This window comes from Anoplopoma fimbria, chromosome 9 (genome assembly GCF_027596085.1).
Source record: "Anoplopoma fimbria isolate UVic2021 breed Golden Eagle Sablefish chromosome 9, Afim_UVic_2022, whole genome shotgun sequence".
NCBI lineage: Eukaryota > Metazoa > Chordata > Actinopteri > Perciformes > Anoplopomatidae > Anoplopoma > Anoplopoma fimbria.
The window spans coordinates 24,874,000-24,901,920 of record NC_072457.1 but is presented as its reverse complement, the minus strand read 5'-3'; the positions used below and the strand labels follow the sequence as shown (position 1 = coordinate 24,901,920).

The following is a 27,921-nucleotide window of genomic DNA, read 5'->3' as shown; positions in this document are numbered from 1 at the left end:
AAATGTAGGACACTTATTTCCAAATGTCGACATCTGAGAAAAAGTACAACTTTAATGTGTAGAACATGGCAATCTAACAAATACACAAAAACACACCCAGAAATTCAGATACATTATGGATCGTTCCCATAACCGGGCTTGCTTGTTATTCGCTTGCCTTCCCTCTCTCTCTTTGTTCTCAATGATTTCCCTGTGTGTCTAATCAATAAGAGACAGAACAGAGCAGGGCAGGGCTGATTGTCCTTGTTGTACCGAGGAAAAGGGAGATGTTCGATGCATCCAAAGTCCAATCGCAGGACAGCAAATTGTAGGAAGGTTAATGTGCTTTTTAAAGGAGCTTGGATGGAGGTTTTGGTTTACCTGACTGTTGATGAATCCAATGGTTGATAGAAAAGTTGTAAATATATTGAGTAGATATTAAATGTAGCTATTTTGTAAGGAAAAGCATCATAGGAGACAAATAGTACCCTCTGAATTTCAAAGACAGCACTGCCTTTGCATTGATCACTGTTGAAAACATGAAAGGAATGAAGAGAAGAGAGACAAAAGAGGAAAACTTAAAGTTTTTTTTTTTTCTTCTGCCAAACTTGCAATCGATCCTGTATTAAGTTGACCCTAAGCATCAAAAAACAGACATTGTACAAAAAACATAATGCAAGAGAACTGCCATTGTTTAATGGGAACTCTGGTGGGTAGAGAAGCTTTTCCCAAAGGCACAGTTCAAAGAGAATGTGGCTCTTTTTACATTTTAATGATTTCCAATTACTTTGACACAAACCCCAACTTTTTAATCAAGAAACAGCTAGGGGCGGGTTTACTCTCTTGGTTTTTAGACGCTAATTAGGTGGTGTACTTCGCCTTCCCACACCGTACCCCATCCATCTGGCTGCTTCACAGAAAAAACCTGGTTAAATCAACTGAGCTTTGGGATGACTTCAAAAATTGGCATGAGAAGTGGGCCTAATTGATCACATTGTTGATACTTTCAGGCATCGGAGGATTATAACCTCATTGAAAACGTTAATGTGAAGTGTACTTCTCTAATGTGAAGGTTCAAGGCACTGTGGATTATTTGTTAAACCTCTGACTTTGGGCCACTCAAATATTCTAGATAATGAGCATGCCATGTGCTTAGAATACATATTTTTTACGCTTCTTGCCTGTATCCAATAGTATATAGCCGTGCAGAAATGCTATGAAATATCATGAGTAAAAAGCAAGAATAATAAGTGATAAAAGTAATTTTCTGACTTCAACATCAGCTTGAGTTGTTTGGAAACTCATTCAGATTCATGTGAACTGTTGGATGAGCAGGTGGGAAGGAGAGGAAAATGGAGGCCACGAGGTGAATCATTTCCCCAATCCCTACTGCAAGGACTCATAAAATGTTACAGTCTGTAATTGGGTATAATTGCAAGTACCCGCAGGACCCCGGGCCATTAAGTCACATTAGCATTTTTTTCCTTTACAGACCTACTACAGACAAAACATTTAAAACAACTTCTGGTCCTAACTTTGTATCAGGAAACTACAGCTGTGCACTCAATACAGAGCAGGTTAGGACGAAGAAGGCAATACAGATGAAGGTAGTTGATGAAACAAAGTTCTGTCTAAAATGTAGACAGAACTTTGTAGATTAAAGCATTTAGACTCTAAATGCTTTAATCTACGCATAGAGGTCAGTCTTCTACTTGCTAGGATGGAGAGATGAATGACAGAAACAAGGGCAGAGCAGGATGCCCTTAATTTAGTTTAAAGCATGGATCTCTCTCCCTGTGTATACGACTCTGAGCCCTGCTGGCTATCATTCGAGCTATTCAATCACCTGCTGTTTTACACCTGGGACACTAGGAGAATAAATTAAGAGCAATTACCGGCCCAAGACACACCAGCAGCACTGAGGACCCTGACCATTGAATTAGACAAGAGAAGGGCAGAAGAAAGGGACAAAGACAGACCAACTGACTCTCCATCAAAGCTTCTTCCAGGGGTTGACCTCACCAGGGGATCTGGTTTAAATTGGACGGAAAAATACTGTATAGGGACAGACACAAGGACAGAGAACAAGAACACAATTCACCTTTGAATCTGTGACACTCTGATATCCCAATGCAAAGCGTCTGGAGGATAGATGGTAAGAATAAAAGCTACAAGTGTATACAAAAAACAAAGAGTGAAAAAGTGAAAGAAAAACACATTCTCATTAAGAGTAGCACCCTGAGGGAGTAGTTGTTGAGGGGAGGGAGGGTCAAACACATTCCCAGTCTTATAAATTGCTTTGTGTTGGGGGTTTTCCACTTGGGAAAGAATGGATGGATAAAGCAGTTCTCCCCAGCCAGTTACGGGGGTTGATCTAGTGGTGGTTAAACTGGGGTTTAGGGATCCTCTGTGCATAAACTGAGGATCCCTAAACCCCAAAGAAATTAAAAACTCTCACATTTATTAATGTATTACACTAAAAGAGGTTTGCTATGTTTATGACTTTCCTGAAATCCATGAAACAGTTGAGAATGTTAGGAAGCAGTCCAATTCACAACAAAAAATAGCCACACACAGTTACAGTGAAATACTTAGCGTCTTCAGAGAGTTGGTGGTAACTGAAGCGCTTAAGGGGTGTTTCATATATTTTGGGATGCAGTCACTGCATTGCAGTGAAAGGATGCAATGACAGTTGTGTCATGAAAAAAATGATATGAGATAGAACAAAAATAGAACAAAACACTGTCTGTCTTCTTCTCTTGCATTTAGCGATATTAAGTGGCAATGCTCGTTACACAGACCTTCATCAGGTTACTTAAAAAAATAAAAGTAACCTGATGAAGATCTGTGTAATAAAACGTTGTCACTAAATATCTCTAAATGCAAGTGAAGAAGACAGTGTGCAGGACTTTTTTTGTTTTATATTGTCTACCCTAGGTATTCTCCTACACACCTGTCGACCTATTGGTGTGCAAAACTTTGCTCTTATATGAAAATATATGAGAAGAAAAGTATGAATTGACGCTCTCTTAATGGAGAGATGCACTTATCATTTATGCTGCCATGGGAATGCTGCGGTTCTTTAATAAACTCGAAAAATGTCTCAAACAAACTAACAAATTACTGTTATTTGGTTCACTGAAATTTGGGCAAATGCAATCTTGTGATTGGAGGAGAGGATTAGCTATAGAGTCAAGTAGAGGGCTCCGCTTGTGCTCATGGAACTAGGGTTACATTACCGTAACTTTTGTAATATCCTCTTCAGCATCTTACTAAGTACTCTGATATACCTCAATAATAAAGTACTTCTTTAAAACATCTTTTCAGGCATAATATGAAACTAAAGTGAATGAAAAAAAAATGATGCTCCAAATTCAATGTGTAGTAAATTGAGATTTCCCTTTTGTGTAAATCATGCAGAGATATATACACTTTCCCCTTTGTTTAAATAATTACATTTTGTGTGTAAATTGGTATGAGTGGATGTGTGTGTAAGTATTTTTTTTTGTGGAAAGATACATTTTGTATCTGGCACTGTACCTGAGGAACTTATTATCCAGAGCTCCATTTTCAAACCTTTGCCCTACAATATTCAGCCCTTTCTAAATAAAATCCTTTCCCATGCCCCTGAGTCTGATAGGGCTCAGAGTTCCTCTGCAGTCCTCTTTAACTTTTCTCAGATGGAAGGATAGATAGATACATGGAAATAGTGCAAGGTAGTGACGGGGGGAGGGGTCACAGAGCACACTGCACAAATCCTTCTCCGATGCCCTTGCCTGCGTTAGGGCTAACTCTCCCCAGGGAGCCTCCTTATGACCCCAGGACTTGGATAGAAGGGAGTAGGCACCAGGGGGGGGATAAGAGGATGAAAGAGTGGAAAGAAACGGGGAGATATCGACTGCACAGCAGCTTGCATCTCTCTGCTGTGGAGCCAAGCATCAGATGAAGTTGGAGACCTAAGGTAACCCAATGTCCGCTAGCATAGTGTGATGATGCTGCTGTGTGAGACTCCTCAAACTATTTGGGTCAATTAATTGATTTTCGTGTCAAAGTAGTGCTCTTCCTTGCTGTGTTTTATTGTTTAAAGTGGTCCGCTGGATTAGGATTTGTTACATCAAAAAATGCTGTACTATGAACTCAAAGACACTTGTGTATTAACACCTGCGTAATAATCATGCAAAAAAAAAAGTAAACACAATATAAAATATAAAATAAAAGTGTATATTTTTGTTCAGTGTTTATTAGCCCCTGAAGAAAGTCCTTTCTTCAGTGGTCTTCCCAAGACATTCCCACCATCCTAAAACTGCACCAGCAAACAATCTAAAGAGAGATATGTCAACGCTGCATGTATGGCTTGATGGACAAGTGACCACTGGGGAACACAGTAACAAAACACCAGAGCTTAACAACAAAGTGAGGCACAAAAAAAACAGAACCTTCGAGGATTAGCAACTAGAACTAAAATAGAATTCAAATTAAAAGGATGCAGATTATAGCTGCATCAAGGCTGTCTGTCAGCCCGACTGCCAATCTAGTTTTCCGGCCACTCGTCAGTCCGTTTAGCTGTGATTAGTTTTTTTATGGGCTTATTGAAGTTCTTCCCTCTTTACCTCAATCTCTGTCTACACCTTTAGCAGCTCTCTGTCAGTGTTTATTGAGTGATTTCAGGACTCATGTCACTCATTTTGCCAAAAATATCTTCCTTTTCTTTTGACATCTCTAGTGTATTACAGTGTGCCATTCCTCTCTCTCTCTCTCTCTTCTCAAAATTTCGGGACAGAAAAGAACTTCCGTACAAACAAAAATGATCAGAACAACAGCAAAAAAAACAAAAGTTTGACGTTTTCATCTTTCTAGAAATTGTCACATCCAAGTGAAATGTTGTCGGCAAAACATAAAATATGAATGAAAAGAGAGAGGTAGGAAGAAGTTGAAACAAAATATATGTGGTGTATCGAAAAGAAAAAAATGCTTGTGGTTTATTGTTTAAATGTTGTCAGTAAAGGATGAGTTGTGTCAGAGAAAAGTAAAGGTGGTTAAAAAGCAAATGTATCAGCAGAGGGAGAGAGAAAAGAAATCAGTCCGAAACAAGAACTGTGAAAGTCTGAAAGTATTGAAGAAAGCCGGAAGTTGGAGCCTCAAATCACGGTTGATACACACACAACACACAATCATTAAAACACTCAACAATCAAAGGTTATACGGTACCTCAAAGATAACAGGTAACTTGTTTTAAGGTCTGTTTATGGCTCAATCAGTCCTTGATTTGGTCAAAATGTACAGGTTGTTAAAAGCTAGTTTTGGTCTTGAGTGGAATCACTCAGGGCTGAGCCTATTGATTAAGGCCATGTTCAGAACAAGCACTGCTGGGAAAAACACAGGCTCCTCATTCATTTTAAACAACAACTGTGTTGGAGTAGTGAACGTTATTCATTCCTGCCTCAAATGAGGAGACACTACTGCAGTTTGTAGTTTCTTTGCGTCTGAAAAGCCTTCAACACTAAACATCTTGGTTTGTATTTTCTCCCTCACCGGTATACTGATGCGAGATGTCACTCGTATTGCATTATACACTTGGGTTAGGTGCATTATCATTAACCCTGTGATATATTAGGATGTATAGTGATGTAAGAAGTTCATTTTCTGTAACTACTGTGCTTATAACAAATTATAAATGGTGGCTAATATTTCATTCTGAACCAATGGTGAAGCAAAAGCAACATTTAGTACAGGAAAATAGTCATGATGTTTCCATCCGTAACTTTTCTTGAAATGTAATAATTGATTAATTAATGTAAAGATATAATTGACTTGATGCCTTGTTTTATTTGCACATTTATACTCACCCCAACCTTACAGATTGCAGATTTAAAGTCATCCTCTGGGACAATCTGTCACCAACTTAGCTTTTCATATGTCGAGTTAGTATTGTTAACTTTTCTTGTTTACTTCACCATTGCACTCACATGGTTGTGACTTTTGTAGTTCCAGGGCTTCCTCAGCTGCATGTTTTACTGATAATCGCTGGAATCGCTGCTTCTAACAGCAAACTGTACCAACTTCAAAAGCTGCTCCAGTCAGAGAAACATCCGCTACCAACTTTTCTACAGCAGCTCCCTCCATCTTCAGTCTGTTTGTTGTTGTTGTTGTTGTTGGCTGCCTACATTTTGTCAATCCCCTCTCCTTTTTCCATTTTATTTAGTCAGTGAACTGTCATGAAAGATTCTCTAAGATGTCGAGGTGCACTGCTTAAAAAGACGCCAGGCACAACACTTTTTTCCAAAGCGACTGCTTTCTGTCTGCCCCCCGGCCACTCCCTCGTACACTTTAAAGTGGAAAAGCAGTTTGAAAAAAAGCTGAAGCGTGTGAACACGGCGTTCAGTGGCGATCACAACGGAGGCTTTGAAAGCAAAATGACATAGCGTTCCTGGAGTGTTCTCTGGAAAGCAGTATGCTGAACATGTCGTTTCTGTGCTGCTAGCGTAACCCAGTTCTATACTCCGTGTTCTGCATTCATGTCTCTTTAGCTTCTGAAAGACTCCTGGAGCTTTTTAAACAACAATGATAGAAATCTTCACTGAATCCCTCTCTGGTCACTGTGTGTGGCCCATTCAGTGACTTGGAGTCGTCTGCCTATAGCTACTTGTACTTTGACTGAGAGGAAAATGCAAATACAAATATTTCAATGTTTGTCCTTGTTGCGGTTTGTGGTAGGTTTTTACAAGATTGTGAAGAAGTGTTTGATTCTTCAACTTGTCAAGTGCTTGTTTCCTGCATTCAACTTGCTTGTTTTGTGTTTGCCCAGATATAACTTAATATAAAGTGTCTGATCCAATCAGAATTTCTTGACCTGTATTTCATCGTGTAAAATGCGTACCATCTATATTTCTGTGTTTCCCTCTTTTCCTCCCTCCCTCGCTCACTGTTAAATTGTAAGATAGATCATTAGTTTTAAATGGACTTCAATCCGCTCATTACATGTCCCATTTACCTTCACTGCATAACGCTCTGCTTTTTCATAATGAGACAGAAAAAGAGAGGGGGATATAGAGGCAGGAAGAAGGAATGCACATGTGAGAAGATCGAGACAGAATGAGAACGACAAAGACGAAATTTCTTGTGTGAATAAGAGAGTTAGTCAACAAGAGAGAGTTAGGAAGCGTGGAGATGAGGACAAAGATACCACGGGCAAAAAAAAAAGGAGATAGATAGATAGAAAGATAGAACGTTCCAGCCAAAAAGGGATTAAAAACTTGGGTGAATAAAGTGCCTGTGAATTAAGAAAAGAGAAGATAACCTGTACTTTAGTTTTCGTTATGATAGAATCTCTACCAGACGTGTGGAATATCTAATAAAACCTCGAATTAAAACAGAAAATAATATTCCTCATGGTAATGACTGTGATTCAGTCCGTTGTTTCTTTCCCTTCCATTTAACAGCTAATGACTGACGACAGACAGGGGGAAGTATCTGAAGCATGTAATCGCTTTTTTATCTGTGTTATTTTTCTATAGCTTTCATTAACCCTGCAGCAGGTGATGCAGCGGAGAGGTCAGTGCAATGTGTGTGAGTGTGTGTGTGTGTGTGTGTGTAGGCTTCACTTTCTGTTCTATATGTATTCATATGGTTGCACTGACAAAGCCATGTGTAGGGTGATAAGTGGTCTCAAGTCATGAATGCAATACATTTGTGTTTAAATGCTGGTTTTTAATCCATAACTTCCTTGCATGTGTGTGCACTTTAATGGGTGTGTTGTACTTAATGCGTAATAGGTGTGTCGATAGGTGTATTTATGTTATGTTTGCATGTTTATGTGGATGTGTTTTGTGTGCGTGCATGGTTAATGTAATATTTACCATAATTTTTCCTGCAAAAACTGACACGTTCTTTTTTTATCAGCAATAATTTCTTTTATGTAACTCCACAGCAGTGTTTTATGATATAAAACTGTCTTAAACCACATATGTAAAAACAGCTGATGCCGTGTGTTTGTACCAACAGTCACCGGAGTGCTTCCCTTTTTTCTCTCCCCACCTTCACCACGGGTTTCCTCGCCTTGCTTATCTGCACTGACCCGTCCACTGACCCAATGTTCTCACTCCTCCTCCTCCCTGTATCTTTCCATCCCCACCTAACTCCACACCTCCCTCTATCACTTCTCGGTTTCCTTCAACTAATCTCACTCGAGACGCCTCCTCCCTCTCCTCTCCTTTGATCCCTCAGCATGTATGGGGTCCTATTTCCTCTACTACCTATTTTGCTTGGCTTTCAATCCATTCTTTTGTCTCTCTCTCTCTGTCAATCCATTTTATACCTCTGTTCACAATAATATCAATTTCTCTCTGTCTCTCTGAATCTATTTTGCGCTATTTTCTTTTCTTTGAGGGGAAAAGAAAAAAGAACATCTGACAAATGTCCCACGCTGCATTCAAACCCAGGATTCGGCAATTACAAGTTTAGGATCACTGAGCTAACGAGACACCCCTTAATCTTACTTCCCATATACCCTTGTTGGACTCTTCACTGAGCCATGCTACATACAACACGTGAGCAATGAGAAGAAAGGTAATGGGAATACATGCAAACTAAAAGAGTGGCACAAATGGATGGAGGTAGCCTTCGTTCAGGCAGTACTAACTAATAACCATTTGCTAAAATGAAGTAACAACTTGAGCAGGTAATTTACTTAAAATATTCAACGTCAGACGCTATTAAGGTGCCTGTAAATGTTTTTAGAGAAGGATAAGCCATTAATGGTGCAGCTTCCAAGCCCGATGCAGGCTGATTACATGCATGGTTGAATAAAGATATGAAATGATTATAGGGGTATCAGGCAAACAGCACTGTCTTTTCATTTCTAACATTTGAAGATTCATAATGTCATGTGGTGTCATCAGCCTACCCAAACCTGTTTTTTTTAAAAGCCAGCCATTGAAAAACACACCAACTTTTTTAAGTTGACAGATGCTCTTTTACTTTGGTTCAATATCTTAAATTTCCCCAATTTTTCCCCACAAAAGTAGGAACTGTGGCTATTTTGCACACCCCGAATGCTTTCTTATTTTTCTGTATCCCATTATATGCTGCTGCTACAACTCAATCCCCCTGCGGGAGCCAGTTCGATTGAATCTCTTCTTCGATACACTAACTTCCTTCCGCTCCTCCTGAACTCTCTCTCCCTCCGTCACCCTCTTCTGCCCCTCTGTCTTCTTTTTTTTGTCTTCTATCTTTTGATTGTCCTCTTCATCACCCCTACTCCAGCCCTGCTTCCTCTCCCTCTATCCAGTCAATTATATCTCTTCCTCCCCTCTTCACTTTTACCCTTGTACACAGCATCCCATGCATCTCCGTTTCTTCCATCACTTCGTCAGGTTCCCCTCTCCGCCTCCCTTCCTCCTTTCCTCCCTCCCCGTTTGTGTTTTCCTCTCTGGCCAAAAGCCCTTTCAGCTACACCCTGTCAGACGATGCCTGAGTGAAGCTGAGACATTAGTAATGAAGGAACCTCACTTGTGCATGACAGACAGCCAGAACACGCTTCAGGAGAGAGGATGTGGAGAACAAACATACATTCAGCTGATGTGATCCGTCCTATTGCACTTACAGGGAAACCAACAGTCTGAGCTGTTAGTATTGTAAGCAACTTTAAAGCAGACTGAGCTGAGCGTTGTGTTTTTTGAAGAGCTGCCTGTGGTCAAAATACTCCTTTTTCATACCTTCTATTTTTCTACCCAATTTGTGTAAATAAAAGACAAACAAAAACGTTCCAACAGTTGTCATTTTGACAAGACTTGCCCTCGTTAGCTCACATCAGTTTGAAACAACTTCATTTGATGCAAACTGTGTCTTGTAGAATTCAAGCACAAGCTCAAAAGGCAATAAACCCCTCTTGTAAGTAGGAGAAACCGAGCATTCACCGTGCACTACATGTGTTCGAGTACATGTTTTTGTGGAAGGCTCCACTTGGTTGCAGCCTGACCCTTTATACAATGAAGCCCAGAGGACTCCTGTTCCCTCTGTCAGGCCTGTCAGACTGCCGATCAGCAGCATACCTCTCTCTGCAGTGAGCTGATTATAAATCTTTAGCACACTGTACCACAGGAATGGCTAGCAGCTCACATTTTTACTCCACTTCATATTTTTTTTTTCTTCCCCTAAATTTGTTATTTGTGGTGTTACTATCTAAGAAATTATTCATAAGAACATACACTTCATAAATATTCTACCACAACTAAAATATTAACAACAAGGGGAACTTGTAAAGTGAGCCAATGTGCCAGACTGCATACACACCCCAACACACACACACACACACACACACACACACACACACACACACACACACACACACACACACACACACACACATGCATTCATACTCATAAAATAATTTAGAGTACTTACTTTAGGTCTTGAAAAGGTTCTGCCCTTACATGTGATGTCTCTACAGAATGGCTAAACACCACGCCCTCATTCCCTGTAGAAAGAGTAAGAGCGGATGAAAGGAAGGAAAGGAAAACATATCCATCTTTTGTGTGAAAGTCAGCACATTATTGTATCATACATGTATGGTTGGAGCACTTGAAATGCATGTCACATTGCTTCTGTGTGTCATACAAATTATGTTCGAATATATCTGTATTTCAGCAGCAATATAAACATTCACTGGTTACGTTCTATCCCTCACTGGAAATCAGTGTTGACTTGATTTTTTAGAAATAATGAATCAAAGGCATAATCTTTCCCTAACCTTAACAAAGTATTTAAAGAGACTTTTAATGACAAGTCAATTTAAAAAAAAATTCTGATTCTGTTCAGGATTTTCCTAAGTGTCATTAGATTCTCCCCAAAAAACATATTGTACTAATGCAAAGCAGTTGAAGTATGAACATAATTGTTGGTAGTAGAGGTTGGCCCTGATATAATGCAGTGTTTAACCCCCCCGTGTGCAGTAAGCGCCCATGCTTTAGCCTGCAGCCCTGAACAGATGCTTCGGGGGAAGTTCTGGTCTTGGCTCCTGCTGAGACCGTAGAAAGCGTGTTAGAAACTCTGCTACAAATGTAAAACTGCACGAGAGAACTTTGCTCATTGGCAGGATCAAAGGTGTAGTTGTACATCAAAAGGACCAAAACTTGGAGGCAACTGTTCCTATTATTAGTTGAAGCTAAAGTTTTCTGAGGTTTATTTCCGAGGCCTACTGGACCGTGAATGAATGTGTGTCTGTGCAACTGCAGACTGAAGGTAACAAGAGAAGAAAGACGCTCCCCGTTCTCTCAACGATGGAGATGGCAGTTGAAGGTTTTGGTGTTGCTACGTTGGATTGCTACCCTGTACAATAACGTGTCTCACTTTGTCAACCACAGACCATGTTTGTTTCAGCTCCTGACTGCATTCCTTTTGGTTCCACTTCTATATTTACAATTGTCTGAGAAGCTCTCTTGAGCACTGTGTACATGAAATGTGTATGAGTTGTCACAGGTGGAACCTGTTCTGGGACAGATTTCTTTTTCCAAAATAATATTATTAAAGCAGAGCCGGTGCATTAGGACCAGCACTTTTTTTCCCCCCCATATAACAGCTATGTGGTGGATCTAATTTATGCTGATGTGAAGAGTGATTCATCTGGAATTCGAAAAGTAACTGACAAGTATTTGTCAGAGACAACTTTTAAATAATTTTTTAGGTGTTGATATTTATACTACTGATTGTAAGTTGATTTTGAAAATGAAATTTGTGTTGATTTTGAAAATGAAATTTGGTGTGGAGATTTGTTGCCCCATAGGAATATATATTATTTTTAAATAGCCATGGTTGTGTTGATATTTGCATTATTCCCACTGTTCAGTTTCTTATCTCTGACATCAGTCAAACATTAGATGAAGGCAACATTCTTTCATAGTGCCTCTAATGGACACATCTACCCAGGTTGGTGTGGGTGTGTGTATGTGTGTGTTTTGTATGTTTATGGAAAATGAAATAGGAGAATAACTGACGTATTCAAACATGCAAACAAATAAAGATGTGCACACATATAGAAAAACTTCCACTTGATTTGCGGACTAAAATTTAACAAGAGAGAATAAGTAAAAACATATATATTATGGTGCACCAAAAGACAATTTTTCTTTCTCACTTCTTTCATTTTACTTAAATTGCTTTGTCTCTTTCTTTCCTCTGCAATTATGCTCACCTGGCTTTGCTCAGACCTCTCATGTATTTGTCTCTTTTTGGCTGCCTTTCTCTCTCCCTCTTTTAATTCCCACTGTATCTCTCACTTGTTCTAACCTTTTTTTATTCTCAATTCAGCAAAAAAATGGCTCTGCTTGCTGACCCAAGTCTTGTTTGGCTGCACTAATCAGGAGCACTCTGTTTAACAGCCTACAGCGTGTGTGTGTGTGTGTGTGTGTGTGTGTGTGTGTGTGTGTGTGTGTGTGTGTGTGTGTGTGTGTGTGTGTGTGTGTGTGTGTGTGTGTGTGTGTGTGTGTGTGTGTACTATAAGCCGTGTGCCTGTCCTCAAGTAACCTTTTTATACAAATTAGTCTGAGCCCACTGTTCGTTCACTCCTGTATAAGCCTATTCATGAATCATAAAAAAATCAGTTCCTCGTGATGCTGAAAATGAGCGTAAGCTTGTCAAAACTGTGACCTCTGCAGTGATCTACACTGTATATGTAATTAAAGCTTTACCATGAGGCACTGTTTTACGCTGACATGATTGATACTGCCCTTTAAATCACAATTCAGACAGCGACAAGTCATGATGATGTTGCTATGATGATTATCTGTCAGATATCTGGATGCAGAATGAATTTAACTTCAGTAGAGCATTCTTGGTGAATGACAGCAGACCTGTCTCACTCTCCCTTATGAAAGTCCGCACCAGTTCACCTGTGCTGCAAAAATATTTTGGAGGCACGAAAATTGCCTTCATCAAAGAGTTTATATAGCTAATATTAAAGCTAAACAAACAAATGCTATGTATACATTCAGTGTTGCTCAGTGCGACTTCTTAAACTCTAACAAATGTGTTTCCTTCTTGATAAGAAATGTACACATTCCAGTATTTAGAATGCAGAATTGCTAAAATCCATGTTTACTTGCGCCTTAGTCTTCCCTGACTTTGGTGGCACATTGCTGCACATCTCAGGGTGTTACCACAACCTGCTGATCAGTGAAGGAGTGAGAAAACACTGGGAGGACTGCATATTGCATCAGCCACATGCAAGCATGTGCATCCTAATGCACATGTATGAGATTAACAAAACTAGGGCCCGCTCATAGAGAAAACAATGCTTTGCAGCAATACTAGTGGTCAAAAACTCAATCACAAACTCTTAAGGATGAAGAAAACTACCTGTGACTCTCAGTTTCTCAGTGCCGATGCTGATTTCCTCTTCATCTGCAGAGAACAGAACTCTCTCTCCATCCGCGCTCCTCACCTCAAACCTCTGACACTGAGCCTCTACCATTTCTGAACCTGTAAGAGGGGAAGAAAGAGAGAGAGAGAGAGAGAGAGAGAGAGAGAGAGAGAGAGAGAGGCACCGAGTTAAGATTTATAACAGAGGAGTATTTAAGGCACATAAAATGGGCCACCTGGTAGATGTTTCTATCCAACGCTCCTTACAGAACCATCAGTGCACAAAGGTTTATCTTGAACGACCACAGAGGGATTTGAACTCTGAACCCCCGCATCACAAAGTGTGGTCCTGCTGTGACACCAGTGCAATATCAGTACAAATATGTGGACCACTGCTGATGTGACATGTAGTACTAAGGAGCATACAGACAAATGATTTTGTCTCTTGAACCCCATAGACACAGACACCCCACTTATAATCCACAGAACAAGCTGTTTGTTGGAACTACTTCTTACTGAAGAAGTCAATATGATAACTGTTGACAATTTGCAAAATAATATTTTCCTATTTCCTTCAATTGCAATGGGGTAGCAGCCTACATGTCAGAGGGGACATCTAAAAACCTTAGCATAGAAAACCAAAGACAGATACTTCTAGAGGTGATACAAATGTTTTATTTTTGTTACTTGGCTGATGACCCTGTTAAGCAGCTTCCACTACTTGGTTATGTAAAACAACTTTACATCAGCCATTGATACTATTGATCTTGTTTTATACTTATGTCTCTTATTTGTTTGTTTGCACTATCCACTCTGCTGCTGTAAAAGTAATTATTTTATCTTATCTTGTCTTACTAGGAACAGACATTAAATAATATTAAACATTGCAGATTATTACTCTACTCCATAGATTGTTTCTTAATCATGGAAGCAAAACAGTGTGAGGGCAGGTTGCGTAGTACACACACTGTCACAGTAAAGAGTGGTGACGTGTTACCATTAAAGGTCAAACAGTGACACATGGCTACGTTGGGTTTGGACTTTGTAAGATCCTTGTAAGACCTCAGAATTCTATCTTTCAACCACAGTTAAATTTGCCTTCATGTATTTTTCTCGAGGAAATGAGGGGTGTGTCTAAATAATTGTTGAAGACAATATTTTGGACAAATTACACAGTTTCTCCCCATGTGGAAGTACTCATTCTGTAAGAAAAGAAGGTTATATTTTGGTTGCCAAGTTTCTGTCAAAAAGAAAAAGCAATTTGAGAGTAGTAAACACATTTCCATTGTATTTACACATAGTGAATGATGAAAAACGTGCATGTTCCAAAACAAAAAGACATTTAAAAAAAGTTTTAAAGAAGAGTGGAGTAGACAAAGAGAATTGACAATTGTTTTTGTAATCTTTTATGTAAAAAAAGGTTGAATCACCATAATATAGTGCATATAAATGTATCCATTTTTAGGCGAGGTATGTAGCTATTGTCTTTGGATAACTTATAGCAAGCCACTGATTGTTTCTTGCAGATTGCTACAACAGACAAAACACTGTAGATGAGTTGTCGGTGGCTTTTCAAAAAAACTTTGGCAGTGAGATTTAAAAAATGTATAAATCTATCAACAAAGTTGCCAAATTACCAACAGTGGTCTTGAAAGCAGTTTTCTCACTTTGTGATTTGGACTCTTTCTTGCTACCATGCCAACCCTCCTGAGCCCAAAGAGAAGTATCTCTCTCCATTTTCCCCTTTCTTCACTGTCTGGTCTCCCCGGCTATTACAAGTGTCAATTATAAACCCAAAGTGCCTTGTCAGTAATAATCAAACTTTATTAGCACACATCAATCTGGGATTAAGCTCTTTTTCTCATCTCTGTCGCTCTCGCACTGTCTTTATCCTGTCTCCCTCCCTTAAGCCTCTCACTCTTTCAGCCACTGTGTGAAAAAGCAATTGAGATTTGTGTTGTGTAAGGATCACCCAAAAGCAAGGTTTGTATTTTGCGTTACAAATGTATAAGGAGGGGGGGTAGTTGACAATAAACAAAGAGGGTTTAGCTTTAAGAAGAAGCTATAAAGAAAAAGTGAAGCTGGTTTAATTTGGAGATGTGCGGTGCTGGACATCTAGCTTGTTTTATTTGGCTATCCAGCTCAGCAGCTTGCAGTGCAGATTTCCAACAGTGGTGGAGGTCAGCATATTGCCAAAGATGTTTTTTGTTCACTGATTTGTTTTTCTGCTTGTCGCCTTTGTAGAGGTCTATACAAGATTCTGAAACATCAGGAGACGGTAGCTTTGATGATAGCGACAACTGGAAAAACATAGCCTGAAATAAAGGTAAAGTTGTTGTATATGTTTTACTGCACAAGAAGAGTAGCATCAGACAAAGAGGTAATACAAGACATTATGTGACTGTTCATAATGTAATGACAGATAGAGACAACTGCTGTATTAAGACTCAATCTTGGGGCTGTAATGTGCAATTACATAAGAATTGTGCCTATGGCTTCAGCGCAAAATTTAAATGAACCTGGGAAAGAAAAAAAATGTTTATGGGTATGAACAGAAAGCAATTTAGTGCTCTATATGTGTGTGCACTCACACCAGCAGCAACACGATGAGACAAAGTGGCCAGAAGTCATTTGTTTTATGGCGGAAACATCTCCGCTGAGCAGTTTTACTTCATGCAAATGAAGAGTGATGTGGTGTAGCGATGGAAAATTTATCGATAGATGTGTTCCCTTTATGTTTATTTTTAATGCAGTAGAACTTCTTTGGAGCTTTGTTCTAAATTGATGTGTCAGTCAGTATTCCTCTAAACTGCGTAATGGAATAAAGGCTTATTATATTCATAGTCGCTTCTCAATTGTTTGTTCTGAATGTCTGTTAACACCGACAAACAGTGTAAAAGCATGAAAAAGAAAGAATATCAAGGCTCTCTCCAGCACACCGTATGAAAATTAGACACTTTGAAATGACATAATTCTATTGTACACATTTTACAAATTTAGTTGTCAGCAAGATGAGAAGTGGTTTGTCGAACAATAGCTATCTGATCTTTTTGGTTTCATCTTGTTAGCGATCTGCAGGTAGCTAATGTTAATTCTGTGTGAATTAAGTGCTTTTGGGTCAATTAATTTGCCCTTGCAAATGTCTCTCCCACTGATAATACCAAAGTAATTCTGCTGTCACCAATAACAACAGGACTCCTCGTTAGACGTGTTAATTGATGCACTGATTTAAATAATCACTTCCTGACAGGATCGCCTCTGTTGTCACAAGTGCCTCCCTCAGCAGGATTGTTCAGTAATGATAAAGCTTTAAGAATATCTCACTGCTGAAGGAAAAGAAAGAAGAAGTATTAAGCTACAGTAAGTGGAACTGAAGTCCTGAGTCAGATCGGAACTTTTTATCAGCTCAAGCTTGTGAAATGAGCTTCAGTCCGCTGAGCCATCAGGGTGCCCTGCAGATATCACAGGCATTTTAATGTTTTAACCATGATCATTTAGCTCTGCGTTCGGTTTATTGCCACTTCCAAACACAAACACTGCATTTAATTTGGGATAATGAATGCATGCTCTGCTCAATTGTGCCTCTTCATACATGCCTGCTGTCATGTTAATTTCTGGTTGTCATGGTTCTCACAAAACCCCTGTTGGCAACTACAGCTCCATGCAGATCCCTGCTTATTTATACAGAACACACATTTGTTGACGTTGAAGTCATTAAAAGCAGTTTCTGCAATATTCCCAGTGTAGTGAAATTCTTTGCTTCGTCATCAGTAAACTCATGTCTTATCACTTTAAACTTTATCACAGCATGGAATCAGCTGTCTTGTTCTTCTTTGAGCAGTTTTAAAATAAAGTTAAATATGTATTAAAATAAAAGTGTCAGCCGGCCCATACATTTTCATGTGACAGTTGTGATTATTAAGTTCAGACCTTACTTCACATTCATAAAGAACTAGAGGGCACCATCCATCAATTATTCAATAAACTCTTTCACCTAGTCATTCATTTACTTAATAAATTAGTTTGTTAAGTGCAATGTGCAATTTCTTAAGGCAGAAGAAAACTAACAGTTTTGTTGTTTCAGTGGTCTATACCAGAGACAAAGGCAGCTGTTTTTAGCCGAAAAGCTCTGATAAACCCCATGTCAGCTACCTTCCAAGCACCAAACAGCAGACAACAAAGTTACAACAACGACTGTAGCTGCTGAACAAACTGTAGCATTTAGCAGCAAAAAGCCAGGAATTGGTGGAAACCAAAACAGCGCTTATATAAGGGTGAATATTGGAATAACATTTATCTGGGGGCCAGAGACTTGGCTCTTAAAAGAATGCTAACGTTGCATTGTATCTGCTGGATGTGTTAAAAGCTAATTGTTTGGATGGTTTAAAGAAATAAGGAGGTCTACACAGACGACAGCTAGGAATTGGCTATTACAGCCTCGTAGAGGTTTCTATTACATGTTCAAGGGCACATCAAAGTCAGTTTGGATGTTGAGGCTGTATAAAGTGCTTCTGATTCACATCTACAACTGTTATCCACCAAAAGCATGATTCCCTAAACTACCCTGCTCCTGTCGGTCACTTCTGTATTTATAAGTCCCTTTCATCACACATTTTTAATTAACTACCTCTGTTAAATGGATCATTTTCTTGGTCTTGCATCTCAACTTCTGAATATTGAAAAAGAAAAGAAATAATGTATTAAACTTTTCACCTACTTCAATGGGATTCTCCAATTTGTATTATGTAATTAATGAAAATAGGACATTAAAATGGTGCTAACTTCTTTAAATATATATTTTCTTTACTGCTGAACATTGAAGCATTGAGGCCATAATAAAGTTATATGGGTTTGCTATCCTGATGTTTTGATACAAGGATTTAAATAAGGGCTTCTAGCAATGATGGGATATGACTCAATATGACACTGTAAAAGGGTTTGGGGGTTAGGTACAAATAGGAGTGTGGCTAAGCAAAGTAAACAGTGTTTGCATGGTTGATTTTCCCAAACAGGTCGAGATTAATTTTAATTCAAATCAGCTTCAATGTGCTTTGTGATGGTGCCTCCCCAACAGGCTCACCTTTCTTTCCCTCGGCATCCCCCTCTCACATTCTTGGAGATGAGAGATCACACGAGTGGGTGAAACAGAATGTGACGTTCATGTAAATATTTGTTCTCTACACTCGTGTCAGGCCTTGAACAGTCTTTGCGTACATCCCTGGCCATGCATATTTGCATATGTGAATGCTAATTCATTCTCCAGTCGAGAAACATTCTTAAATTATACAGTTTCAGTCCTTTGTCTATGTGGAGAGATTCGACCATATTTTGCCTCATTTAAATCACTCTTTAGTTTTCCTTAGGTCAAAATTCCGGCAATATGCTAAATGTAGCATTAAGGCTTTTAAGTGAAATATGAGGTTATATAAATCAAACATTAGTGTCCTTCCACTGTGAGATGCAGATTTTATGACTGTTTTGAAGAGTTTTGGCTGATTCTGGCTGCTTTTAATGCTTGGCTGGATCTGGCCATTGGCTAAATTACTTTTCATCTTTTATGAATTGGAGCACAGCCTGGGATCTCCAGGCAGGGCCCATTCAACAGCTACATAGTCTAGACAAAAAGGTTAGGGGGACTTCAGGTCTCTCCAGCATCAGCGAAATCTACTTTCTACAACTGGCCTGACAGTTGTGTAAAAATGTGTGCCTGTGACACACTGAGTCTTATACTGTACGATAAAAGAGATAATACATTGTAGTGACTAAATGGGCACTGCTCTGCCTCGCGGGGTAATCATAGGCATAACTGTCACATATGGTTAATATAGTCAATGTGAGCCTATATTTTCACATTCAGATTAATCTCTTTATATTAAACAGCCACATAGCCTTTACCTACAAGGTGTCAAGTTTCAGAAATGGTGTTTGCAGAGTTTTTAGCTGAAATTCTTCAAACTAGGGCTCAAATTTAGTTTTACAGATTAAAAAATATAGGGTTTTCTCAACATGTTTTTCTAGTGAAAAACTTGTTTTGTCATACAAACCGTTATTCAAAATTAATACATTCATGCAACTTATGAACTGTCAATCTATAGCTTTACAGACTTTGTCTTTGGATATGCACATTTGACTTCATGCAAGAACATTTTCTCATACTTTACTCAAATTTCTGTTTTTGGCATACTTGTAGGTGAGGGCCACGTCAGTTTCAACAAATACTCTTAATTTCAAATAACTATGCAAACGACCAGTGTAAACATGATGAATGCCACCTGTGAGTAAATTAGCATGCATTCATTAGAGTTGTAAATTGGCATAATTAACACCCAAATAATACCATATAAGGCTAAGCGTCCTGCACCATATGTCCTATATGGAAATCCTGCTTCTGAGATACTTAAAGGAAATCTATCATTTTTAACAGCGTCAGCAGCTGCATTAAGGGACCTGCTAAAGCAAAGGAGTTGGGTAAAATAACGAGTGCTGTGAATGCAGTGTCACCTGAGGGTCGTACTGACACTGGAATAAAGCAGAAATAGTTCATAGGAAAAACGTCTCGCCACAGCCAGACGATCGATGGCTTCAATGGGAGGAGTCATGATTGAAGTCGTTTTGCAGTTTAAAATGTTCATGTTGATATTGTTGTGTTATACAATAACATCATTAGCCAATTAAAATAAATGGCGATGGCATTAGGCTATATGAATACATTTAGAATGATCTTACCCTCAAATTCCAATTGCAGAGTCAAGTGTCAAGTGCAATTAATAAAGGGTTTTCAATCTCAAAATTGGTTCAAAGTTTTGAAATATATAATCCATTAGTTAAAGAAAGGGGGTTTGGATAAAAGCAGACTAATGCACATCACTCCTATGACAGGTCTGGACTTAAAAATTGTGTTCTTACCTAAGGGAAAACTGAAAATATTAGAAAATTGGTGAAAGTGCCAAACTCGCACAATAACAGCTTTATATATAACAGTTCTTAGGAACTTCCCTCTCTCTGACTTGCACATGCACAAACCAAAAGGTTATATAACACCAAAATCCACTGAATCAGACTTCAGGCAGGATTGTTTCCTTGAAAAGAAAGTTTGCTAGCTGTGTTTTTTTAATTCCTGTCAACTAAACTCGACGAGCAAACTCTCCCTCAGACTATATTGGCATCAAGCCTCTCTTTGGCTATGCTCCAATGATAATCAACCCGTGCAAACACACACAAACACACTTGCCAAATTGACTCTCCCATTTAGTGATGTGACCACAAGGACAGTTTCTTATTCATCTATGCAAAAATATCTAATGCGAATGTGCATATCTGTGTGTTTATAAATAATCATGCAGTCAAAAGCAATGAACCAAAGCAAGCAAAAGAACTCCGACAGCTTTTATTTTAGGAATGGACAGAAAACAAGAGACAAGGCTGTGTACTTCTTGGGTATCATTTTACAGATTAAATAGTGATTGCAATGTGCAAAAAACAACATGAATTATCAATGTTCATTTGTGAAGTAAACTCATTTCTGTCCTTTTGCTTTATTTTACAGTTAAACTGTACAAACCAACAAAAAATGACTTTCTATGTCAGGTGAAAAATGTTAGCTTTGACTGGATTTCACTCGCTAAACTTCCTGATTAGTTATTCAAACATGACGAGGCTTATCAGTGGATTAAGATGAGCATTCTGCCGAGTGAGTCGGGCTGATATGCTTGTCAGTTCCTCTCCTGTTTAGAATGTCAAATTCAATGAATATTCAAAAGCCCACTGGGCTCTTTTGTGTGTTCTGCAAGGGAAAATGTTCCTAAGGGGAAATTGTCCAAACCACATTACGCAACACATGGCGCATGTGTTGAAATTCTTAATGAAACGTTGAGTGAAATGTTTCTATCAGTCCTCTTTTTTGAAAAAATAACGTTTAATTCCCACCAAGCAAATCATTGTGTGCATTTAGTTCCACATTAGCATGTGAGCCCTTGTGATTCTGAGCAAGGAAACAAGGGCAAGGGACCAACGGAAGTAGGAATTCAACGGCCATCACAACCAATTAACAAAGTGTCGCTTTATCAATTTGAAGAAGTACGGCATCTAGAAGCAAATATTTAAATTGAGATGTACAAAATGCTTAAATCTTTTTATTACATTCACTTTTCTGAAACCTTTTCCTTTTGCTAGATGCATGAATGAACCTTTATGTTTTATTGTAATGGTGTTTTACTTGTTGTCTGCCCCTGAATGTGAATAAAATATGAACATGAACAGTAAAGTGCATCTCTTGCAACCTCACATTTTCCAGTCAGCAGCTTTTATTTACTCCTCATAGGCCATGTTTAGTACCAGAGCTTTGACTTTGGTCAAAGGTGAGACTTTTCCTTCTCATCATTTCCCTGCCAACTGGCATCTACCAACATAGGCTTATAAACATTATTACTGTCTGTGGAGGAGGAAGGGCATCTGAAATGGCAATGTGACATCATTTGCTGCTAACTTAAAAATACAAAACGTTTTCAGTCTCATAGCTGCTCTTTGCCTCCGCCGACAGTGAAACTGCAGTTTACATCCATGTCCGTCCAAGATGTCACCACATCATTATGAATACTTGGGCTATGGCTAAAAATGTGTTTTGTGAGATCATTGTGACCTTGACCTTTGACCACCAAACTCTAACCAGTTCATACTTGAGTCCTAGGGGGATGTTTGTTATACATTTGAAGAAATTCCCCCAAGGTGTTCCTGAGAATGGACTGAGCTGATGTATGTGAGGACTGATGGAAAACTTGAAAACATAATGCCTAATATCCGAAAAAGGATTTGCATTTTCTCACTTCCGGTTTTGTAGTCTCAAAGACAATGTTTTTTTTTTAATAGGGTCTGTGGTTTACACATGCTTTAGATACCTACGACATAAAATATGTCAGTAAATACCCCACTTGTGTCGTGTCTTAAAAAAAGACAGTTGCAAACAAGTAACACAAATAATCGTCAACCAAACACAGTATGCCTCTAGCTTGGTGGTAATGACATTAAAGTCTTGGTTTAATTTGTTCATAGCCTAACGTTAGATTTGGACTTTGGACGATTGCATTCATGTTTCACAAATCATAAAAGGGGTGTTTATTTGTAAAGATTATATGAGTGTAATAAACGTTTTAGTACCATCTAATTTTGTAATGTACTGCTATTCAACGAATTACTTTCTTAATGACATTGAACAAAGTGCCAGTACTTTTTATTTCTACTACTACTGCTACTATAATTTGTTCTTTTTTCAATATTTATTTTTTTCAATTTATATTTTGAGAAGTTTCCAAACTGTCATTTGTTAAATGCTAACGTGGTGACAAACTGAGTTTTCCACATATGTACAGCCAGTACAACAGCCTTGCTACAGTATATATCCTACCTTATGAAGCTTATATAGTAGTGTTGACCCTGAGGGGTGTTGAATCTGGCTGGTGTAAGTACTGCTGTATTGGAATGCATAGTATTGAGTTGTTTCTATTACTCTTTGTGTTTGTAAAATGGGGATGGACAAATAAAATAACCACTAACTACAGCTTTAAAAATATAAATCAGGTCGCGTGCGACGCATCTCAGACATCGAAAAAAAAGAAGAGAGTGGCCCAACAACCCTCCTTCCTCATGTGTAATAAACACTACCAACCCGCAGTTGAGGGTCAACTTATGAGCCGACGTAGAGCAAAATGAATTGACTGGAGTTGAAAGTGAGCCATTGTTACTTTGACAGATAAGTGCTGCACATCACTGTTCGAGGAGCAAGAAGATAATGGAGGCAGTGAAGAGGGCAAAAAAGAAAGCAATTATTTTGGCCCTTTGAAAGTAAACAGCATGCAACACGGCCATGATGCAACAGCAGGAAACAAGAGGGTCACCGCATCATTGTGTTTCTACCCATCAAAGAGGGAGACGGGCCCTCTGCTGCGCCACAGCACACCTTTAATCTCCTCAAGGTGTCTCTCAAAAGAAGAAAGACAAAGATAAATGAGGAAAAAGATGAGGAGAGGGACATACCGAGGAGAAGGGAAGAAACTGCACTGCAATGCACTTTTTAATTCAACTTTCAAATTTGCCACAGGTGGGAGGGTGAGATTCATGCACTGGGGGACACAAATTATTTATTTAGAGTTGATTACAGTCATTAATATGGTAAGGGAGGATAGAAGGAGACAGAGGGAGAGATAAATGAGTGCTGTTTGTCATCTACATTAATCAACCTGATCTCTGGAGTCAGGGCTGTGGGATGGAGGGAAGATGAAATGGTAGGAGGTGGAGATGAAAAGACAGGTAAAGGTTGTGGCATGCAGCTCCACATATTCAAATGCAGTTTAAAGCCCCGAACACAGGCGAACCACCACTGTCAGCGTTAACACAATCAGTGATATATTGCTAGCTTAGGGCCTACTTTAAATGAAAACACAAAAACCTTATTCATTAAACTAGATTTCATTTAATTGAATTACCTTTCCCTGCCCTTTATACATGAACTAATTCGTTTTTTTCTATAAAGGATATCTTAATAAAAGGGTGATTCAATAAGTCTTGTACTAGGCATCCTGCACATAATCAAACTACAGATAATTGTTGTGGTCATGATCAGATTTTTTAAGTATTCTGTGTCTGTGTTCACTCATGCAAACATAATATCCTGGCAAACAGTAACCAGGAAATGACTCATCCTAGTTTTTATACAACTTTGTGCCAGTCAGTAGAACAAATGGGTGTTTTTATAAAGGAGGGGGGGCAAAAGCAGAGCTTATACTCAAAAGTCTGAAACAGTTTATTTAAACTACTCAGAGCTAATGTGATTAGACTAGATGATAAAGTCGGATCTATTTGTGAACTGATCTATCATTTAATAAAGAAGGAGGTGGGGATGTAAAGAGAGATATATAGATTCCACGGCCACAGAGCAGCACATATTAAATGCATAGCATGAGGAATACAATAATAAACTGATAGCAGCATAAGCAAAGCCAATGGCAACCTTTGGCAGCACATTAGAGATCCCCAGTCAGAGAACAGTATCTCACTTCCACACAGGTGACCTTAATGCTGCTGGACTCCCCTGTTACTTGTTACTCAGTGCTCTGCCTGAAATTGTGTCTTAGTGGGTTCATGTACATGAATAATATACTCAAATAGCCTTAAGCAGGAATGCATTTCTGGTGCATTTAAAAAGCACAAACGTTGACTTCTGTGCACACACTGTACACTCGCCCAGTGCTGGTCTAGGCTTTATATTTCAAGTGGGGAATAACTGCAGCCTAAGCTGATGAATTTGGTATTAGCTGCAGTCGATGTGTACTTCACAGTTCACAACTATGATATATTCTAGAAGGGAAGTTGGAGGAAAAATTGCAGTACCTCCAGCTAAGCTTAAACGTTTAGCTATGCCTGAAAACAAACCGGGCTAGGAACAGGCTCGTCTGGAGCGATGCATAGTAACTTAAGTTGAATTTATTTGACCTACTTTATGTAACAGACTTATATGTAAATAAGCCTTATTACCAAATGAAGCCTCACTAATATGGTAAGGACAATATGATAGTCAGATGTTTTAAGTAAAATATAAATGAATAAAATGATGGAAACAGTTGCAGGAATGGCAACCGAGTTTAGAGTTTGCGGGTCCAAGTGATGCACATTACGACATGTCACTCGAGGGGCTCTCGATTGGATCAGAACAAAAACTCAGAGCGAGACAGAATGTTCCTTTGTGCCTCTCAAACCTTTAGGCAAGCCCTTTCCCCACACTCGATCATCTTATACAAAGACATGACTTAGGAATGAGACATCCAAAAAATAATTAAAAGAAAGTTTCCCCAGACACATAGAAACGAATCTAGAGTTTGTTCTCTTGATGGAAGTTGAAGAACTTGTGGCCGAGGGTATATCTGATCTTTCAGGCTTTGTAGTGATTTACATGCCTCTGTGAACATAATTACATTATTATCCTGAAGTCATGGCAAATGCAAGCAGAGGGAGATAAACCATCTTGCATTTAAAATATGAGTTAGTGAGCCTTGACAGACATTTTATTAATTGACCTTTTACGTTTGCAATAAAAGCCTAGTGTCAACTTACAGTACCTGCTTGTTGGCGGCATGGTGCTCACATTAAATGGCTTTTCCAGGGCACAGATGATGTCTGACTTAACTTACTACATGATTGTTCCTCGCACTCTTTTATTACCCCGCAACTCGCAATTACAAAGATTGATTCAACATATTCCACTATTTGCAGTTATTGAGAGCCCGCTGCCCCCTCCCGGATATCAGCCCAGTGCGTACAATGTTAAAGTTACACTGCAGTAGTGCCTAAGGAGATGTAGTGGTGTACAAAATTGAATGTGAGTCTAGAAGGGAGCTTGGGCATTCAATCCTTTTATCTAAAATGCACACAGTTATAAATGTTTGCTTTCCAAAACGTGCCTGAAGGAATACTGAGTCATTGCTCTGACCTTGGGGCAGATTCTTCAACCACAGTACACTCTGAATTATTCATGTTTTTTTTTTCACACAGACAATGCAAAAGAAGAAAAATGCTAATCGACATTATGAGTGTGCCCTAAAGAAAGCTTTTTTTTTTAAGCTTGCAATATTATTGGTTGTAAATAGTAAACTGCTGTTTGGAAATACTAATATATAACCTTTTTGATTCGCTTCAGGGGCAATTTGATTGGTTTGGTTGTTCGGTTGCAAATTTAGGAATTACATGCAGAACACAACAACTTTTCTTACTTCCTGAAAATGTAATTTTGTGCAGATGTGAGGCTAGATAGTAAGAAAGACTGACAGTACATTGTTGTTTTATGGCAAACCATTAAAGGGATGTTTTCTGCTATCCCTGCAATAAACATCCCATGCTCATAAAGACACATAAAGTCTTCCTTGTTGCCTGAAGGAGACGTTTTTTTCTTATTTGATTTGCTTCAACGAGCATGCATTTATCTGATGTTTTAATGTCCTTTTATTAAACACAGCAAAAAGAAACAGATGGTTATTGCATGCTCGTATAACTCCTTCCAATGCGTAAACATAATCTTGTGGCTTTTACAACGTTCATTCAAGACATATTTAAATCAAAACATAAAACATTTCTTAGTGCCCATAATGCTTACAGATATAGACGATGGACAAAATAAAGTTATGCCTTACAATATAATGCAATCCAATAAAACAAACACACGACTCGACTGGGTTTGCTAGAAGAACGAAGAGTGTGCGAGATATCTTGAGTGTACTTCCAACAATCGATACTAATTTAATGTAAGTGGTTTGATTTCTTACCTGCTTTATTAAGAGAAATACTCTCTACCTCTTTACAGGGCAAATAATCAGAACCTATACAAATTCCTGCCATACCAGTGGAAAGGAGAGCGCTCTCACGCTTGAAATAGTAGATATCTGTCATTTTATTATTGTGTCCAACCACCAGCAAGCAGTGTGAAGCCCATAGTTCACTGGTGCAGACGGATGGCTTTATATGGTCCATTAAATCCATTCCTCAGGGTAAACATACGCACACATATGAACAAGTGTATCTGCCATAATGCAGCCAAAGTAGTATACAGACAATTAGCCTTTGTGCAATTAAAGTGCAATCATAAGGATAACTGACAACAATGGCAGTAAATCTATGCCTTTATCGAGTCCTTGATGACCCCTTAAGTGTATCCCAGTTTGTTAATGCCAAGTTCTATGTATTTTTAATTGCCTCATTAAAACCATTGATTTGATCATAGAGAGGCAGAATAAAATAAGGGAGACGTGCTGTCTGAACTCCGCTGATTGGATGAGGGAGGGAGATAAAATTAGACTACTTAGTATCTCTGTGTTTCTCAGCCAGCCAAATCAAGCCACAAAGATCTCACTCTAGCTGAAAATGTGATCACTGTGAAAATATGATTGTTATGTACATCATTTGTTTCTCAGAGGGGGGATTTGCAGAGATGTAGATTCATAATTAGACTGTGTGTAATGGAACAATTGAATTTTATGGAAGTACTCACTCCGCACACTGATCAGAAAACAATTTTAGCCGACATTCAACTGTTTAACTGCTCGAGCCACGCCATGTTTCTGATGAGTGAAAAACAGAATATGATTACATTCTGTATATTCTTACATTTCCACAGCTATAAATCCACAAATCCACCCATTAAGAGTCTTAACTACAACAGTACATGAGCAGGGATGGGTCTCATTTAGCAAATTATGATACCAGTCCAAATAGCAATACCCTAAAGTGATACCAATATGAGTCTAGTGCCTCATTTTATACCTTTTTTGTACTTCATTCGATACGCATTATGTAAATGGTCACATTAAGTTGTGTAGTTGCCACCAGAACTCCACTGCATCCAAAGGACGTTTACGTAATTATCCAAGTTCCGAGTTTTTCCTGAAAAAATGCTTCCGCATTCTATGCACTAAATTTATATAAGACGACACAGGCATGTGTAGTATGGCTTTTTGGTTGCATCTTGGCACGCTGAACTATCAACTCAATCAAATACAGCGTGTTTGAGTTAACCACATCATTATGTGTTGAAGCTGCTGGGGGATTGGG

The 27,921-nt window shown here is 38.8% G+C and overlaps 1 protein-coding gene across 1 annotated transcript in view; it reads right to left on the bottom strand.

Moving 5' to 3' along the window:
• LOC129095804 (zeta-sarcoglycan-like) overlaps nt 1-27,921 on the bottom strand; it is a 146,695-nt gene that overhangs the window by 37,124 nt on the left and 81,650 nt on the right. The window contains 2 exon segments of the mRNA XM_054604368.1: nt 10,381-10,453; nt 13,330-13,452. Of these exon segments, the coding sequence (XP_054460343.1) occupies nt 10,381-10,453; nt 13,330-13,452 (196 nt within the window).